The sequence below is a fragment of the Gadus chalcogrammus genome, unplaced genomic scaffold, assembly GCF_026213295.1.
Source record: "Gadus chalcogrammus isolate NIFS_2021 unplaced genomic scaffold, NIFS_Gcha_1.0 GACHA043, whole genome shotgun sequence".
NCBI lineage: Eukaryota > Metazoa > Chordata > Actinopteri > Gadiformes > Gadidae > Gadus > Gadus chalcogrammus.
In genome coordinates this window covers 29,862-49,346 of record NW_026613478.1, presented here as the reverse complement: position 1 = coordinate 49,346, position 19,485 = coordinate 29,862, and the positions used below count along the sequence as shown (strand labels likewise).

At 48.7% G+C, this 19,485-nt stretch overlaps 1 protein-coding gene across 1 annotated transcript; it reads left to right on the top strand.

Moving 5' to 3' along the window:
- Positions 1-1,737: 1,737 nt before the first annotated feature.
- Positions 1,738-8,937, top strand: cdca7a (cell division cycle associated 7a). The gene is made up of 10 exons (XM_056584956.1): positions 1,738-1,848; positions 2,429-2,572; positions 2,659-2,772; positions 3,114-3,299; positions 3,425-3,502; positions 3,908-4,099; positions 4,589-4,723; positions 5,082-5,231; positions 5,995-6,131; positions 6,655-8,937. Exons 1-10 carry the CDS (start codon positions 1,828-1,830, stop codon positions 6,686-6,688), a joined length of 1,191 nt encoding a protein of 396 aa, XP_056440931.1. The 5' UTR covers positions 1,738-1,827; the 3' UTR covers positions 6,689-8,937.
- Positions 8,938-19,485: the final 10,548 nt, after the last annotated feature.

Sequence of the window (19,485 nt, the reverse complement as noted above, 5' to 3'; positions counted from 1 at the left end):
CTCCTCTCCCCTCCCCTCTCCCTCCTCCCTCCCGTCCCTCTCCCGCTCACTCTCCCCTCTCCCTCTCTCTCCTCCTCCCCCTCTCCTCTCTCCTCTCCCCTCTCCCCTCCCCCTCCCTCTCCTCCCTCCCTCTCCTCCCTCCCCTCTCCCCTCCCCTCTCCTCTCTCCCCTCTCCCTCTCCCCTCTCCTCTCCCCTCTCCCCTCTCCTCCCTCCTCTCCTCTCTCCCCTCCCCTCCCTCTCCTCCCTCCCCTCTCCCCTCCCCTCTCCCCTCCCCCCCTCAGACGTGGACCCAAGATGGATGCAGCAGCTGCGCTCCAAGCAGGTGAGGAACCAGCTGGCGCAGGAGCCCCAGGTCGCCGTGGAGACGCCGGGCCACGCCCGCAACCTGCCCCGCTTCCTGTCGGCGTACGGCGACGAGGCGTCCACCTACGCGGCGGCCGTGCGCCGCAGCCCGAGCCGCGGCGACGGCTGCCCGTGGTCGGGGGGGGACTCGCGGGGGGCCCTCCCCGACGGCGGGCCTGGCCCCCGGGGCTCCGCTCGCTCCACCTGGGGTCCCGCGGCAGCAGCCCCTCCAGCACCGTGTCGGAGAGCACCTGGGAGCGGGAGCGGGACCCGCGGCGCCGCCTCAGCGCGGGCGCCGTACACGAATACCGCCGCCAGACGGGCTACGGCGGCTGGAGGGGCGGGGCCGGGGAGAGGCGGGGCAGCGCCGGCGGGGCGGCGTGGCGGGGCGAGGGCCAAGCCGGCGCCGGGGGCGTGGCCAAACCGGGAAGGCAGCGGAGCAACAGCTACACGCAGGGCCGCGCGCAGAAGGCCATCCCGGGGATCCAGTCGGTGATGGAGGCGTTCGGGAAGGAGAGGGAGGAGGGGAAGGCCGGGGAGGGGGGGTGGACCAAGGTGGGGCGGCCCAAACGGACAGCCAGGCCGGAGGAGAAGCAGGTCAGAGGGAGGGGGAAGAGGGGGGGAGGCGGGCGGGGAGGAGGCGGCGGCGGCGGCGGCGGCGGCGGCGGCGGCGGCGGCGGCGGCGGCGGCGGGCGCGGAGGAGGTGGGCGTGGCGGGGGTCGGACTTTGTCGTGAGGACGACGGTTGTGAGTCGCACCTGGACTGTCGCACAAGGAAGAGCCGATGGCATTGTGCGTTTGGGATAAAGAAATGCACAGTGTTGTTTTTAATATATGATTGACCTAAATATGAGCTGGTCCGGAATTTGGATGAAAAAAGAAATGCTCCCTAAAGACTGGTCCATGAACGTTTTTAGCACATATATCTTTATGATGTATATTTTTAGTTTTTAAAAGTTTGTATTATTAAAAAACTAAATATGAACGTTGTTGTGCTTGAGTCGCTCTGTCTCCAGATATGTGTGATTTATTATCGGCGTTACCACTTTGATATTGCTTAATATATGAATGATAACACAAACGGCAATCATACTGGCCAAGATAAGAAAGCGGAAGTTGCCAGCAGAAGTTTACGCGCGCTCTATGTTAATATTCAAGCGAAAACTTCGCGCCATTTGCCGAGAACCTGGAAGAGAGTGTGTATAAAACATATATAAACACAGAGAAATATATCTTTTAATTTTCAAGAAATATGTCGTATCTAGGCACACTGGTTCTATAAAGCCTGTAAATTTAGTCAACGTCATAATGATCTCTAAATAATTAATCTTAGTTCGCATCCACGAACCTATTTTAGGCAGCTTCCAGGACAGTCCTGGCGCGGGAAATGTTCTGCTCTTTCAGGACGCAGACGTCTGCAGGAGTTGCATTGTAGTGTTCAGCTCTTCACTTGTTTCTGCTCACTTTGAGAAGCTGTGCCTCAACATGCCTTCCACTCGTTCTATGGTAAGAACATTTTAAATATACTTAATTTCGCTTATTTGACTGTTGAAATGATCTACATTGAATTTCTATTTTGGTCGTTAAACAGGGTTTAAAAAGGAATAACTTCAATGCGAGTGGTATTCGTTCAGACATTAAGCTAGGTAGCCAAACTTAAAAAGTTGGTTTTCAATGCTCACAAAGCTTAGTTGTTAAATCATGCATGGACAATTATATGTGAAATTATGTATTGATTTTTTAACTACTTAAAGCAACTTAACAAAGTCAGTTGTCGAATGCATTGTTCTTGATTCGCTCTCCTGTTCCATGTGAAACAACTTATGTGGTTGTGAATAGTTTAATAATAATAATGATTTGTGGTTGTAATTACACTTTGAAGCGTGTTATTGTTACAGTAGCATTCTTATTAAAGTACTTCCATGGGCGCCACTTGAGCATTTAACTTCCGTGTGTGTGCACAACGTTAGATTTTACCACATGCTTCTCTCAATGTACTCCCGTCTCACCGATACGCCCTTAACCCACTATTTATTAGTTATTACATGTGCATGATGCGTGTTTCTCATTCCGTGTTTTATCGTAGAAGTCTGCGGCCCTGCCCCCATCCAGCAGGATGAGTCTGAGGAGCTTCCGGAGCGTTTCCATGTCGTCCTGCTCCTCCTCTTCTGCCTCCGCCTCCGATGATAGTTGTGACAGCTTCGGATCCGATGGAGGTTTCGCAAGCACGGTAAAATTAACCCTCAAACCGCTTCAGTTAAAGCGTAAAGTACAATCATGAACCAAGGCGTAAACGTTTTAAACTCGATGTTCCAGAGGTCCAACCTGAGACCGGCGAAGAGGATGACCCCCCCAAAGGTGTTCAAGTCCCCCACCGAGGAGGCTTGCAGCGCCTTCGAGACCGCCATCAGCACCAGTATGGGAGCCATGGTACGTTCCCATCACCCCTCGTTTTATATTGGTAGTTTTTTCAGCTCAGGAGGTAGAGCGGGTTGGCTGGGAACCGGAAGGTTGCTAGTTCTACCCCGGCTCCTCCTAGCTGCGTGTCAAGGTCCCTGAGCAAGGCACCGAACCCTTTACCGCTCCACCGTCGCCCTGCATGGTTGACACCGGCGTCGGTGCGTGAATGGGTGAATGTCGGGCAATGTTCTAAAGCGCTTTGAGCGGCCACTGGTTAGAATAACGTGTATAAATGCAGTCCTTTTACCATTTATACCTTAAAAGAAAACTGTGGCTGTATTTTAACGCGAGTGTCTTCTCCGGTTTCCCAGAAGGTCCGGTCGGAACCGCGGAGAGCGGCTCGCAAGGCCACGCCCCTCAAGGTTGCCATGGTGTTCCCGGCCCGGAAGACCGCCCCCAAGAGAGCGGCCCCGGAGCCTCTGGCCGGCGGGGAGGAGGAGGAGGGGGAGAACTTCCTGGACAAACGGGCCATCAACATCAAGGAGAACAAGGAGATGGTACGAGGACTCCTGCCTGTTTATCGTTCACCATCAGCATCACCACGTATCCGTGGTGATGCTCAGGCATGACTAGAGGAGCCAGAGCTTGTGTTTTGATCCGACCGGTTCTCTTCTCTTTTCAGCTCGCCAAGCTCATGGCGGAGATAAACAAAGTGCCCGGTCTGTTTCCCCGGAGAATGGCCATGTCCCTCCCGTCAACGGTAAGAGCAGAAGACCCCCTTGACCACCTGTTGATGATTCAACTCACATCAGAGTCAAAGGGAACTTTATTGTCGTAACAGACCAATGCAACAAGCAATTACACAAGATCGAAATTGCTCCAAATGTGCGAGTAATATTTTCACCACTCAAACATATATCATAAAAGTACAAAAAACAACAAATAAACACATCATATACAGACTGACATTGGGCATATACATTATAAAGAAAATAATATTCATGGTGTTTCGAGGTATGTTATTGAGGTGCAATACTAAAAGTGCAATATAGAAAGACCAGAATAGCAGCATGGAGAGACGTAAACATCAGATCAGAGTTTGTAGCTGAGTTCCTACTAGGGCGCTTTTTGTCTGTTGAATCTCATCCTCTCTTCTCTATTTCAGCCCCGGCGTGCACACAAAGCCCCGGGGGTCCGCCGGAGACAGCAGGTATCGTCCCGGCCCCAGACCCGCTCCAGGGCCCGGGGGGATGGGCCCTTGCCCCCCACCCCCGACAACCACAACGAGGAGGAGGAGGAGGACGAAGAGGAGCAGGACCAGCTCAGTCTGGTGCGCCGCAGCCGCTACTACGAGCCGGTACGTACCACGGCCATTCTGGTTTTATTCAACCGGGCGAGTCGTTCAGAACCTCTGGCCTGGGGAGGGACAGCAGCCGCAGGGGGGGGGGGCGGAAAGGGCTGGAACCTCGAACAGTTATGAATAGAATATTCTAGGACTCAAAGTCGCCTTACACTGAGGGGAGGGTGGTGGTAAGACAAACAACACACATGCAGCACTGACACACGCGTGGATAGGAGGGAGGGGGGGTGGGGCTAAGAGAAGACAGTGGAGAAGAGATGGGTCTTGAGGCGGGAAATTTACTGAAGACACCAGCAAAACCTTAAGAACAAGCACAGGCATGAAAACACACGCATTAACGACGGAGAGACATGCATGGAAGACATAATCGCGGGAAGACGGGGGCGAAACAGAGCCAGCCGTGTGCCAACGTGTCCGACACACGCGTGACTGAGCGCACCCTTTCGTAACCATGATAACCAACGACACGCCCCGGTCGTGTTCCAGGCCCCGGCGCGGCGGTCGCTGTACTCGGGGTCGCTGACGACCGCCCACGTGGTGCGGCCGGTGGAGGACGTCACGGAGACGGAGCTGAACCGCATCTGCACCAACGTGAAGGAGAAGGTCTACAACAGCTCCACCGTGAGTCTCCACCCTGCTCACACACACGCACACACACACACACACGCACACACACACACACACACACACACACACACACACACACACACACACACACACACACACACACACACACACACACACACACACACACACACACACACACACACACACACACACACACACACACACGATGTGGTCTTTGTTTTATACAGCGTTGTTAAGAAATTGAATTTATAAATTTGCTTAAGGAATGAAATCAAGGGACTCAAACAACTTATGCAAAGAAAATACGATTTCATTTTTTTGCAACCCTAAAAAAAGCAAGAAAAGTTTATTATTTCGAGGTTCTCATGCGTTGTTTGCGCTTCTCGTCCAGGGAACCACATGCCACCAGTGTCGTCAGAAGACGACCGACACCAAGACCTGCTGTCGTAACCCAGAGTGTGTGGGGGTGAGGGGGCAGTTCTGCGGCCCCTGTTTGAGGAACCGCTACGGGGAGGAGGTGCGGGCGGCGCTGCTGGACTCGGTGAGTCTAAAGAGAAGGACAGTGTCCCGGGCAGTCTGGTCGAGTCCCAGTGGAAACGTTCCGGGTTCATAACATATGAAGGCGCGGCGAGCATCTGGAACCTCTGCTGTAGTATCTGGATGTTGTACGTCCTGTCACTTAAAAACAGTACTGTGCATTGTGTAGCATCTTATCCGAGCTATCTTTGTTGTTTACCGGGAATGGGTTAACCTAACGATTGCTGTTGCTTGCCACTTGTTTCTACCCTTATCCTTAATGTACAGACAGCGATACATTAGGGCCGGGCGATTACTCAAATTTTGAGCGCGATTTCGATTTTAGCGCCAAACGATCACAAAATTAACGTTATTATTTTTATTTTCTTATGTTTTATAGAAAGGACAGAACAGCTGAATACATATCTGTTTATCATTTTAGATTGTAACATTTTCTTTTTGACCATTTTGTGTATTTTTTTAAGGCGAAATTTCAAAATTCTCAGTTCCAAAAAAAGAGTCCGGAGAGACATAAGAATAAATGTTTTCATACTGTTTAAAACATGTTTTCAAACTCAAAAAATAATCGGTTGAATAATCGTGATTTCAATATTGACCAAAATAATCGTGATTATGATTTTTCCCCATAATCGAGCGGCCCTACGATACATAGTTGTTTCTTCTTCTGACGAATGTACTTACTGTGAGTCGCTGTGGATCAAAGCGTCGGCTAAATGCCCTGAATGTAAATGAAGCTCACGGAGCGCTCGCTGCCCCCCTCTGCTCAGGAGTGGCAGTGCCCGCCCTGCCGAGGGATCTGCAACTGCAGCTTCTGCCGGGCGAGGGATGGTCGTTGTGCCACCGGCGTGCTGGTGTACCTGGCCCAGTTCCACGGCTACGACAACGCCCACGCCTACCTGAAGAGGTGAGGCCGCCGCCCGGGCCACACTCATCCACGTCTGTCCTAAACTAGAGTCGTTCCGATTCCGACACCAATACCCGTATCGGAAAATCCTCCGATGCTGTATTGAGTATCGGCGAGAACGCAAGCCTATGCACCGATGGGAAATGGTGATAATCTCCGACCTACGTGCGTTCGAGCTGCAACGTCGGAAAAATATTGATGCTCACACTTAACCAGAAGTATACAAATGTCTTCTTAAATTTCTAGAAAATAAAATAAAGAAGTTATGCCAGTAAGTGCATCGACTATACATTGCTGTCATCTTAACATAACTCTTCAGTAAGAATAAGTATCATGAGTAGTTGCAATGCTAAATGCTTTATCTGTGTATGTACTCGGTATCGGCCGATACTCCCGTTGAGGAATCGTAATCGGTATCGGGAAGGACAAATTGTATCTCTGAACGTCTCCGGTCTAAACCCAGTGTGTGTGTGCGTGTCTGAGTGTTAACGTGGGTCCTCTGTTGTTCTGTGTGCGTCTGCAGCCTGAAGAAGAAGCTGGAGGAGGACTCTGAGTAGACCCCTGGGTGTCCTGCTCCCTGCGTGGCTGACATGTCCTCAACCCGGTGGTTATCCCTTCAAGGCAGTACTCAGGACAACACGCTTATGTTGCGCGTTAATGCAGTTTCAAGTGCCGCGTCTGGGTCTGCTTGTTCGTTCCTTGAATGTTGTATATTTTGTTCCCTTGTGTTCTGTTGAACACAAGCTTTTTTGGAGAGAGGTATTATTCCTCGAGCTTTGTTGGCAAAGTTTTTTGCCAAAGTTCGCACATCGCAGTAGCCAAGCTGATTTTTGTCCTTGCTTTTTTTTAGTCGCTACTGTAAACTGCCCCTACGCACTAATTTCATTACTCGACAATTCCAAATAGCTGGCATCTTTTCCCGTTCAGTGTCAGCCGTTGTTGTTCCCCCGAGATCAGATCATTTCTTTACATTGTTTTAAATGTAACACATTGGACACATGCGAGTTGGCCTCCATTCAAATGCCCCGTATGCCTTTTCTTTTTTATAAACAGGAAGTGTCATTATACTGTGTCTCGTTCCTTCCCCCTTGTCCGTGGAGTTGAACAGCTTGTATCTCCTCTCGCCCTGAGATCAAACCCGCTCAATGTCAAATAGTCCTTGTTGGACGGCCGTTGTGCCGGCAATGCCAGTGAACTAGAGAAGGACATACGCACTTGGCTCCGTCGCCTACTGTGATATACTGTGGTACCTAGTTAAATATCCTTCATTAGATAACTGTCACTAATGGTCTGGAAACAATTAGCAGAGTCTAATGGGGATCCCATACCTGTAAATCATTTTGTCCTATTAAAGAACATTCCCGCTCATCTCTTTTTTTTTCTCCCATCGTTTCTTGCGATGCTTCAGCGTTAAGTTGGAAAGGTTTTCAAGTGGCACTCATGTGGCAAAAGACCTATGGGCTTTATTTTCTGTTCAGAAGTGCGATAATGACACAGAATTAGCTGTGGACGGTTCGCAGCCCTGAGACGCACTAGGTTTGACCCGTCTTCTTCCGCATGCGTCATAACACTTAGAGCTCTTCTTCTTGGACTTTATCACCCATACATCTCGGTGGAGGCGTTCTAAATTTAGATTTAGGACATGTCCGTGCTTCTTATTTGACATTGAGCTGTTATGTTGTGATTTTAGTTATGAATGCACGTGCTTTTGATGAACACATCACACTGGTGATTCGTTTTTTGTATTTACATTTACATTTAGGGCATTTAGCGATGGTAAATGCACACATTGACACACCGACGGCGGAGTCAACCATGCAAGGCCAGCTCGTCAGGAGCAGTTAGGGTTAAGTGTCTCGCTCAGGGACACAGCGACACTCAGCTAGGAGGAGCCGGGGATTGAACTAGCAACCTACCGGTTATAAGTCAACCTGCTCTGCCTCCTGAACTAAGCCAACCCCAGTTTTAATTAGTGATATTTACTGACGGCCAAACAATATAATCTATCGGTTGAGTTGAACTGCATCAGCGGTGTGATATAGTGAGACGTTCAGACGTTTTTATTTTCCTTTAGTTCCCCGTTTGAATCCGTTGACTGTTGAATGGACTTGTGCATTCAGAAGTAAATCTCTGCTTAATGTTTAATGGTAGTTCACTCAAGCAGTCAGTCAACACTAGTCAATCATTACGCTTTGCTTGACTGATTGGAAATTGTTGTTCTGATTAGCAAACCCATAAAATTACTTTTTCTCCAAGTGTTTTTCTCTGTTCCATCACCCTTCATAACCCCTTTAGATGAAGAGAAACTTGCATTTCACAATATTCATGCCTGATGGGATTCGTCATAAATTATCCCAAACCGCCTCCACGAAACAATACGAAAACAGCTCGCAAAAAAGAGCCCAATATAATTATTCTAAAGATTGAAACAAATGATTAGTATGCAAGTTTAAAGTGGCATCCGACAACGTTTTACATTTGTGCATATATTGTTAAATACTCTGCCTCAAAATGTCTGGTTTATGTTGTCTAAGGTTACACAAATAATTCCATATGCGGAATAACATTATGTATATGAATGTTATTCCGAGGTTAGATTTTCTTTTTCCGTCCCCAAAAAAGGAACATTTCAAAAACTATTATTAGCATAATAAAGATGCACTTGAAAATAGCGCTACTGTATTAAATACCAATGATCATCCACTTTGGGGTGATGAATATTTAGGGGAAATAATTGTTTACGACGCTCAAGCATTCGGCTGATCTGGTAATCAGGCTATGAAATACAATATTTATTCATTAGAGCAGATTTAATGAGGCCTTGCGGCGCTAATTATGAAAACCAGTGTAGCAGTAAATGAGTAGCATGCAGCAGCGGCAGGGATGGGGTGGGGGGGGGTACCTGTAAAGAGGCTCTGTCAGAGAGGGGGGGGGGGGGGGGGGGGTTTGAAGTGCCCTGAGTGCCTTGCCACACTGAGCAGCACCACGGGTACACGATACCGGCCCGCCCGAACCCATACTTCACCGGTCCTATTGACAGACCACAAATGCCCCCCTGCCCGGCCCCACCATGGTCTGGCTCCTCTGGTTAGACCACACCATCAAGGCCGCGATGCCCCCAGGTAGGATTCAGTCATTCAGCTGATGCTTGTCTCCACGGCAACTTGCACTGAAGTGTATTCGTTTGTTTAGACTTTTTTTTTTATGAAATCCATGTCGTTTTTGAGCGGGTTTTGCCTGTTATTGTGCCTTGGTCGAGCACGCCTCCAGTCAGAATGCACACACTTGGGGTCAAACCCAAGAGCCTTTTGGCTCTTGGGTTTGGCCCTAGACTGTCCCACTATAGAGCTGGGTTTTTTCCAGCACACAACAGACCATTCAGCAGGCTAAACTCATCCCATCTCTGCAGGGGTTGTATGGAGAGGCACTGTGCAGGGGTTTGAATTCTTATTTTAACAAGAGGTATTGGGAGTTATATTGCAGGCCAAGGTTCATGTGCAGCAGGATCTTATATGTCCGGGTCCATGTGCAGTAGGATCTCACTGGTCCATGTGCAGTAGGATCTCACTGGTCCAGGTTTGTAGTACAGTTCTTTCTCACTGGTCCAGGTATGTTTAGTAGGATTTCAATGGTCCAGGTAGTAGGTACAGTAGGATTTCATTCGTCCAGGTACGGTAGGATTTCACTGGTACAGGTAGGATCTCACTGTTCCGGGTTCGTAGTACGGTAGGATATCTCACTTGTCCAGGTTTGTACGGTAGGTTTTAACGTGCGGCTGTAGGGTTTTGATTGAGCGATATTTTCGTTGAGGCCGCAGGGTGGCGGGTAGGCAGTTAATTTGTGTCCTGCCGGTCCACAGTGGAGCTGTAGCAACAGATGAAAAGACGCCGTTACTATGGGCACTGCAGTCGCAATGCGGCTCAAAATCAACTGATTAATTATAATTTACCCCAAAGAATTTGACAGATCATTGCAATGAACCAGCTTGCTGCTTATTAATAACAACCTTGCGATGTGTCTGCGGTTAAAGAAAGAACAAATCAAGGTTTCTAATATCTAAAGTATCCAACCAAACATGCAATTACTAATAAATAATAGCCCGGAATCATGTTGCTATCCAACATTCAACTTACATCACAGCAACCATTTAAAAAAAATGGAGCCAAATAACAACATTTCCTCGGAGGAGAGCGGGAGACAGCTCCTTCACTTCAGGGTGTTTTTGTCCCCGTCTCCCCGAAAGACAAGTTTCCAGATAGCGTCTCCCTTGGCGCTGACCCTCGGGTCCGGGAAAGTGAAGTAAAGAGAGTGCTGGTGCTAAATGGCGGTGGCAGGGTCCGCGGCTGGCAGCAGTCACATGTGACATGTTCCTGTCCTCATGTTCTCCCCGGGCTGCTGATTGAAACAGCAGTTTGTGTCCAGGTGCCAGGGACATTATCAAACAAAAAACCAGAGCGAATAGGGAGAGGGGGAGAGAGGAGGGGGAGGAGAGAGGGGAGAGAGAAGATGGAGAGGGTATGAGCGACGGGGGGAGAGAGAGAGGGGGGGGGTAGAGAGAGAGGGGGGAGAGAGGGACAGGGGAAGAGAGAGAGCAGGAAAATGAGGGGAGAGAGAGAGAGAGAGGGAGGGGGAGAGAGAGCCCAAGAGTGTGTGAGAGAGAGCAGGAGAGAGAGCAGGAGAGAGAGAGAGAGAGAGAGAGAGAGAGAGAGAGAGAGAGAGAGAGAGAGAGCCGCTTGCAGTTGCTCCATCTCAGAGGAAATTGCCAACTCACCCTAACAAAGGAAAGCATAAGTGCACTTGCTGCTGCCTTCAAGGAGAGGGTGATAAGATGACATTATAAATAGAGAATCGTTCACGGAGGTGGAGAGGTAGGCAGGAGCCTGAACTTGACAATATTTTTTGTATGTGTACTTCTTCCAAAGCCTTTGTGGATGTATCTACGCCAAATCTGTACTTAAAATATTTGAAGACAAAGCGTTTTACGTTTTTATTTTTATTTTGTATTTCAGGTAGATAAGGTTCATCGTCTCATCTTTACTCAGTTTACAATTTGTTTAAATCGTATGTAGGGGGGGGGGGGGGGGGGGTAGGGTCGAGGGTCGAGATAGGCTACATACTCCTGAAATATAGGGCTACGATAACATCATTACAGGAGGTAAATGTGACATGTAAATAAGTGTACACATACCCCGATATTCTGTTCAAAGCGATACACATAAAACGTGTGACACCATGTCAAAACCTACATTTAAATCACAAACATGGACGGCATGAAATTAACGAATAACATATCTGCGTTTGCCGTGTTTCTCTCTATACGTCTCAAGTCTCATCCACAGCCTGCAGGCCTCGGCCTGTGAGTCGGTTCTCAGCTGCTGGGCCACAAAACATTATTCCCCTCGTCGCCTGAAGGGGGAGCTCTAATACAGGCGACTCTGCCTGTCAGCCTTCACGCTTTTACGGTCTGGCTTCAACTTTCAACAAGTCTTCGGTATTCTTCAAGTTGGAGGTAAAACAACATGATATTGTTCTCTAGCAGTTCATATGTATGCATGGGCTTTGTAACAACGCCTTGTCGCCCGTTGCTTTTTAAGACTTTGCAATCGGCGAGTTACATTGTGCTGCATGTTGTGATCCTTCAAATTAAAAGCCCCCAAAGAGTCTACGAGCACTCTTTAGCTCCGTGGAGGAAGGGAGGGAGGTAATTATAACCAAGGGAATGCAGGGTTGTAATCTGTAAATCTAATCTTACCTTAAGTGAGTACTGGTACATTGGATTGATTTTATTGAGATCATACATTACAAATGGGGCATGGAAGAGACTTGAGATGGTGGCGCTCTTGTGCTTCATTAATTTTTACTTCATTAGCCCTCTGCTTAAGACCCTTCACCACGCAATTCATTGCTGGCCATGAATCCAGTCTTGGTGGCAGTGGACACCCATACAACTTTCAACACAGAGGGCAGACGCGCACACACACACACGTCACACACACACACACACACACACACACACACACACACACACACACACACACACACACACACACACACACACACACACACACACACACACACACACACACACACACACACACACACACACTGTGTAACACCGTCAAACCAAGCTGTTAAACATGCCATACGCATAACCTCAGTCCTGACTGGAATAAGAAGGGATAGGCCTTCTTCCAGCAGGCCTCAGTCACCATATACTGTTTACGATAGTCTCTGTGATTATAGCATTCAATTATGGTCTGCATTTACAGGGACGTTTGAAGGATGGACTTACTTAAAACATATGCATTTATCTAGGTTACTTAAACAGGCAAATGATTTAGCTTCAGTGTTTGGGGTGTAAAAATGTCTTAATAGGTAGCCTGTGTAGGACTTCTAACTCTTCAAACAAGACATGAAAGACAAAAAAGGCTTTAGGCTTAATTAGCTAAATCTGCCCATTAAAGGCTCGTATAAACATTGCCTGTTGGAATTAATCTTGTGTTAAACGTCAACTTCTCTTAAAGGTAATTAACCACATTGCTGTCAGAGGCTCCTGCTGTATTTGGGAAGGAAAGCTAACTAGGTTAACTCTGGTTTACAAAGGCATTGATCGTTACTCGATGTGTTTTTACCACACACACACACTGAATGAACGTTGCCATCCTTCCAGTTGGCTGTCACAAACAATATCACCACAGTTGACAATACAGAGCCGAAACATTCGTGGTAGCTTCTCAGAGCAAGAATTAATGGGGGCAAAAGAAAAACAGCTCTCAGACAATTAGCACCAAAGACCACTCTATAATCTTAAGATTATTTTCACCACTTCAAAGCAGCGCACATGGTTTGTGTTATTGTGGTGGCGGCTGGAGTGGATTTGTTTGGCCCGGGCTAATCTGCATTTCCTTTAACATGCCTTTCTTCTGTTCCCAAATGTCAGCACTGATCAACCACAGCTGGCAGAAGCCCATGGTGTGTGTCATCCTAGTTACAGCATCCTCCAGCTCCCCGTTCCCAGGGGGAGAGACGCTGTAGTCTGAGCGCTCGCTGTGCTGTTGGCTTATCGCCTTACGGTACCGTAAAGATCCTTCATGCTAGCTCTTCCTCCTCTTCTCTCTCTCTCTCTCTCTCTCTCTCTCTCTCTCTCTCTCTCTCTCTCTCTCTCTCTCTCTCTCTCTCTCTCTCTCTCTCTCTCTCTCTCTCTCCGTCTCTGTCTCTCTCGCTCTCACTCTCTCTCTCTCTCTCTCTCTCTCTCTCTCTCTCTCTGTCTCTCTCTCTCTCTCTCTCTCTCTCTCTGTCTCTCCCTCCCTCTCATTCTCGCCCCCTCTCCCCCCCCATCTCTCTCTCTCTCTCTCTCTCTCTCTCTCTCTCTCTCTCTCTCTCTCTCTCTCTCTCTCTCTCTCTCTCTCTCTCTCTCTGTCTCTCTCTCTCTCGTCCCCTCTTTCCTCCCCCCCTCTCTCTCTCTCTCTCTCTCTCCCTCTCTCTCTCTCTCTCTCTCCATCTTGATGGATACGATGTAGAGTACCAAAGCATATTTCGTTTTTCATCCATGTTTTTGTTCCTAAACATTTAACACGTTTGGACTTGTGATTACATTCTAGGAAAGGTGAGAGCCTCGTAGATGAGATTAGGCTGCTTGAGTTCATTTGTTGTTGCTAATGTGAAACGCAGGGATTTATTTTACTCAATCCAACATGGAGGCCTGACTGTCAATGGTTTTTAATAGAGCAGCTCTAAATAGTCATCAAACCCAATCCAGCTACATATATATTTAGACGCATGTTTTGACCCCATAACGGATGGACGGGTTTGTGTGTCTTATCCTGTTGTACTTGAATCACCCAAGGACCCTCTGCCTATAGTCCCCCAGGACTCAGCAACCAGAGCAATCGTTTCAGATATTTAACAAAAATATCCCAAAGCTATGTTCATTTAAATAACACATTAGCTTTTTTTGTTCTTGGAAGAAGAAGAAGAAGAAGAAGGGGGGTGGGGGGGGGGGTGGGGGGGGTGGGGAGAAGGAAAAAAACTGTAATTGCAAAATATGAAATTTGAGCCCGGAGCATGCTGCTTAAGCAAACATGCATTGGCTGGTTGGGCTTAGTCACAGAGGAAATGTCTGGCGCACAGATTAAATTTGTTCTCTCTGGAGTCAAAGGCACGAAAACAATTAAGTGTCTGCCGAACATTTCACTCTGTGCCACTTGACACAGTTTTTCACATCACTGGGGCAATTGTCTGCAGAGAGAGGGAACACGACAAAGTCATAATTTCCAATGTCCTACGTGACAGCATTGTCACTTTCTCTCAGCTTTTTTCCCGAACAATTCAATTAAACCTCTAATAGAGACAATAAACATAATGGCGTGTATCTTCCTGTGCTGCGCTCCTGTCAGAGCGCGGGTAGACAAGACGTAGGCGTACGCACACACACCGCTACCCCTAGACGTCCCCCCACCACAGCCCCCCCCCCAATCCCCGTCCCTTCAAAGACCCCCACGCCACCCCCTCCTGGCTCCAGCCCCGTCACGGCTGTGTGTCTCTTTCAAAACAAGGTGAAGTTCAGCAAAGTTTCTGTGCAGACATGATCAAACAGTCCCATCAGTAATGGTGATGGGTGACAGGGCCAGTGAATACAGATCGGCTTTAATTGTGCCGGGTCTTGCTGCCTCTGTCTGTCAATCTGGGCCTTTGAATTGGGAGGGGGGGGGGGTGAAATTTGCTCCGTTCATTCTGTTAAATGATGTATCCAATTAAATGCAGCAGAATTCATGATCTTCAGTCAAGGTTAAATGAAAGCAGTTACTGGTGTCGCTAAGGTGATTAAATGCCGGCGAGATCGGGCACATTTAGCACAAAAAAAATGTAAATTTGAGGTCTGAAGCAGGTATCGTAATTCATTATCTGGTACATCAATGCCCGGTACCTTTTTTCCTCTAATCACCATATTCATTTATAAATTCCAGCAGATTATTTTTTTTGGGGTGTAATTAAAAGGCGACTTCGATCCACAAAAGGTATGTTTTGCATAACTTTATGAACAGCATAGTCACTTTTAAGAGAAAGTTCACTTCATGTGTGCCTCTTGTTGAAGACATTGCAGGACTCTCAGGGGAGAAAATAAATGTATCTGTTGGTTCACTGGTGTCTTCCACACCAGCACATTCGCCCCATGATTGATTGAAGGCCAAAGACCTCACACACACACACACACACACACACACACACACACATACACATACACTCACATACACACACACACACACACACACACACACACACACACACACACACACACACACACACACACACACACACACACACACACACACACACACACACACACACTCAACCACACACGGCCGGGCTGTTGACAGTTGTCTAAAATGAACAAGTATCCAACGGGAGGGAAATTAATCTAACTCTCTTAAGATGAATGGTGCGGCCGGTTATTAATGATTATATAATATGCTTCGGCTGCTTGTGTGCGGAGAAGTTCTCGTCGTCACGGTGATAAATGTGGCGACGGCGTCGGGGAGCGTGTTGACTAATGAGTAACGTCGGGGGGGGGGGGGGTGGGGGGGGGGAATCTGATCCCTGTGCCCTCTGGGAAAAGACCCAGCGGTGTCTGGATCTCATACACCGCCCGACGTTAATACCTCACGGTCCACCAGTCAAGCTGCTTGTTAGAAGACGTGTTCTCTCCGCCGCCGCCTGTCTCCGCCGAGTCTTAAGGGCCATCTTCCCTCTGACAACGCCGGTCTTCCGGGCGTCTGGCTCATCGTCAACCGGCGGGTTTACGCGAGGTTTAACTGGCTTCGGTCGCCGTCACGTCCAGAGCTCCCTGCTGGGATGACTAATCAGGGGAGTGAGCGTCGACAGCGGCGATGGGAGAGTCACTTCATGACATTTGAGCGGGCAGGAAGGAAGCAATTGGAACCAGGAGGGTTTCGCGGTGAACTCACCCTGCGTTTGAATATGTTCTGTCACTATAGATGCTGTTATTCTGGTGTTAGGTGAGTCGTATTTGACCCAGCGTGAGAAAAGAATATTATGAGTAAAGGTCATATGATTGGACCGTGATGGATGGAACATGCCCTCACACCTCCCAGTGTAGAGCCACAGCATGCTGGGAGCCTGGGACTCTCAGCCCCCAGTCTGCTGGAACGGATTCAAGTCTGCTTTGAGTTCACACTCGCTCGCAGCACACCAACACACCCCGGGGTGAACCGGGGACGCTTCTGAGGAGCCTTTGTGGCGTCCCTCAAGGGTCCGCCAGGAAATAAATAAGACTGAGGATCACACACACACACCGGCCCCCCGGAATCGGCACGCCGTCCCACGGTGACGGGAACGACGGCGCTCCGGAAGGGGAGCACAACAGAGGCGCTCGTTGCCGTTTAAACAAGTCGGAGGAAAGTAGGAAAATAAATAAAGCCCCCGGCAGTCATTTTTGGTTAACGTATTCAATTAGCCGGGGTCCCTCTCTAGAGAACGCCGGCGCTGGCTGGGATGAGGAGACAGGGAACGCCGCGATGAGGAGAGAGGGAACGCCGCCACCCTGGGGATGAATACACAGAATGCGCCGGTTCTGACGGCCGTGATTGGAAATGTTCCTCAACAGGTCTCCAACTTAATTAAAGCGGATTCGTATTCGCTTTCGGTTCACTTTCTTCCAGGATCTTTTTTTTAGGGTGGTGGTGGTGGTGGTGGTGGTGGTGGTGGTGGTGGGAGTACATAAGTCACATTGAAATCCTTTTCGGAGAAAAAAGTGTCTCCCCCCCTCATTTCTCATTGCATTTTGTTTACAGCAGCCATTCAGTGGGATCCACATTGGCTTCCTGCGGTAACTTCCACCACTGTCACCCCTGGCAAAGATGGGAGAGAGAAAGGGAAAGGCAGGCAAAATGGCCAATTCAATCACGGACAATTATGTTATGAAACGAGAGGAATGCAACCGGCGGCAAGACTGAGTTGGGGGGGGGGGGTAATCATCTGACAGTCATTACGGCTTCCATAATAGCATCATTTAATGGTATTCATATACAGTGCGAACCTATTGCGCTTGTTCACTGCAGCAAAGAAAGTCTGTGTTGAAAATAAATCAATCCAAAACCTCGCAGAGGAAACCGGTAAGGGAAAAAATATATAAAAAAAATCATACCATATTCATGCTATGCTTGCGTGCCGCAAGGTAGGAGCGCCATAGGAAATTCATCTAATTATCTAAAACGTGTCTGCCGAGAATCTATTTAATATTCCTTTGTATCCCACCCTTCCACCTTTCCCCCCGTCCCAGCCTCATTGTGCATCAGGACTTGTGGCAGAATCTCCCCCTATCTATTAAAATCAATGTCTTATTATCGCCTACATCCACCCCTGGCGCCCTCGTTTTTTTTGCCCCTCTTGTAACAAATCAACTTAATCAAGCTCATTAAGTGTCATTATTAGCTATTTATTGTTATCTTTTTCAAAGGCCCCGTTCGACAGGCCGGGCCCCGCCCACCCCTGTCCCCCTCTGACATCCCGGGGCCCTCGCTTGTCACATGGCGCCTCCGCTGCCTTCTAATTGGCCCCCTTTGTGTCCCCGCTCCCTGGTGAAAACAAAAGGCAGCCCGACGTCACTCAGAGCCTTCACCGGTCGCACGTCCGCGTCGTCGGCAAACATCGGGGAAAAAAAACGGCGTTGAGTTTAGCGCCTGTTCCGATGTTCGTACAAACAGAACAGAACCGTCGTGTTCGTACCGACGTAGCGGTTCTGTTTGAGCAACTCTTCGGCACTTTTTCCGATTTTAAATAAATTACGAAAAAGAGAATGAACAAAAGATAAACCGAAAAAAAAGTAGTTTCCGACAAATCTCCCCAAAACACTAAACACTGGAAGAAAAGCTGTGTTTGGGTGCCTCCGGGGTGGGGGGTGAGTTATGGGGGCCCTTTGTGCGGGAGTCAAGCGAGGCTTTGACACCGGGCTGGTTCCCGAGGGCCGCGTGGAGAATGGGCTCTTCACGGTTGTCGGGGTGATCGACCTGAAGACCCGGAAGTTTTCCTCTTCGGCAACACGCTCCGACGGGAGCAGAACAAAAGGCCTGCTGAAGGGGGGAGACACGGTCAGGGAGGGGGGAGAGAAGGGAGGGAGGAGGTCATGGAGTCAGCAAGGGGGGGGAGGGGTAGAGAGTGGGAGGGAGGGGAGAGAAGGGAGTGGGAGGGAGAGAGGGCTGAGAGGGAGGCAGAGGGGTAGAGAGAGGGAGGGAGGGAGGGGAGAGAATGGGGAGGGAGGGGAGGGGAGAGGGAGGGAGAGAGGGAGGTAGAGGGAGGGAGTGGGGTAGAGAGAGTGATGAAGTTGAGGGGGAGAGAAGAGGGAGTGAGAGATGGGAGAGAAAGAGAGAAAGAAAGAAAGACTGATTGTCTCTGACACTAAAAAAGATAGTTATAAAGACAGAAGTAAAGACATTTATGCTGTTAACCGTTTTATCGACTTACCCATGGCACCTTACTGTACCATCAAAATCTTTTATTTATCTTTTATTGTTTGTTTGTATGACTGCACTTGATAAGAAGATGATAATAAAAATCAAAAGTTCAAAAAATATATATGAAGACGGAAGTATACTGTGTTCCCATAGAAGGCAAGACTACAAGGCTAATGTGTATACATGCTACCGCATTCCTACTTTACGACAATAAGTAAGTGAAGAGGTATAAAAAGTAAGAGTAAATAAAGCGGGCCTTGGGAGGTGCCTGAAGGGTGTCTCTCTTAACTTTGTCCCACGGCGAGAGAGTGATTAAGTTTGTCTCGTGGACACACTCGACTCGCTCCCCATTCAGACGAGATGCTAATCTCTGCACGGCTGGCTGGTGACAGAGCCTCCATGCCCTTCACCGAGCCCCTCCTCAGCTTTATCAAAGGGACGCAAACTGCCTGCTAATTACACCCGTTTCCCTCCGCATAAATTATCTCTCCCTTACCCATTGTGACCGATCGCGGGCCGATTGTGGCGCGTCATGCTGCCACCGAGCTGCCCCTAACTTCATACGCGGTTTACGCACAAACGCAGTTTTCGTTCAAGCGGAACGTGGACTCTGAGACGGAGACGGGTCAGTGAACATGGGGCACAAGGAGACTTCACCGCGGCAACGAGCCGACCTGGGCAAAAGTCACTTGATTCTTAGCGTTAAGGTTTTGGGTTTTTTATGCTGTGTTACAGCTTGAGTGACAGCTCTACCGCGGCGCGTTCTCACGGCGACATCGTCGAGATCCGCGTTAGTTCTTTTTTTTTTCATTACCAGAGCAATCAATACAGTGTAGATACGCACACGTTAGAGCAGGTGCTCGTCACTCGTAAAAAAAATACCC

Excerpts from the sequence above, each read along its gene's own strand:
- cdca7a (XM_056584956.1), top strand. The coding sequence starts at position 1,828 with ATGCCTTCCACTCGTTCTATG. Across the intron at positions 2,773-3,113 it reads GCACCAGTATGGGAGCCATG|AAGGTCCGGTCGGAACCGCG; the intron begins GTACGTTCCCAT and ends CCGGTTTCCCAG. Across the intron at positions 3,503-3,907 it reads CCATGTCCCTCCCGTCAACG|CCCCGGCGTGCACACAAAGC; the intron begins GTAAGAGCAGAA and ends TCTCTATTTCAG.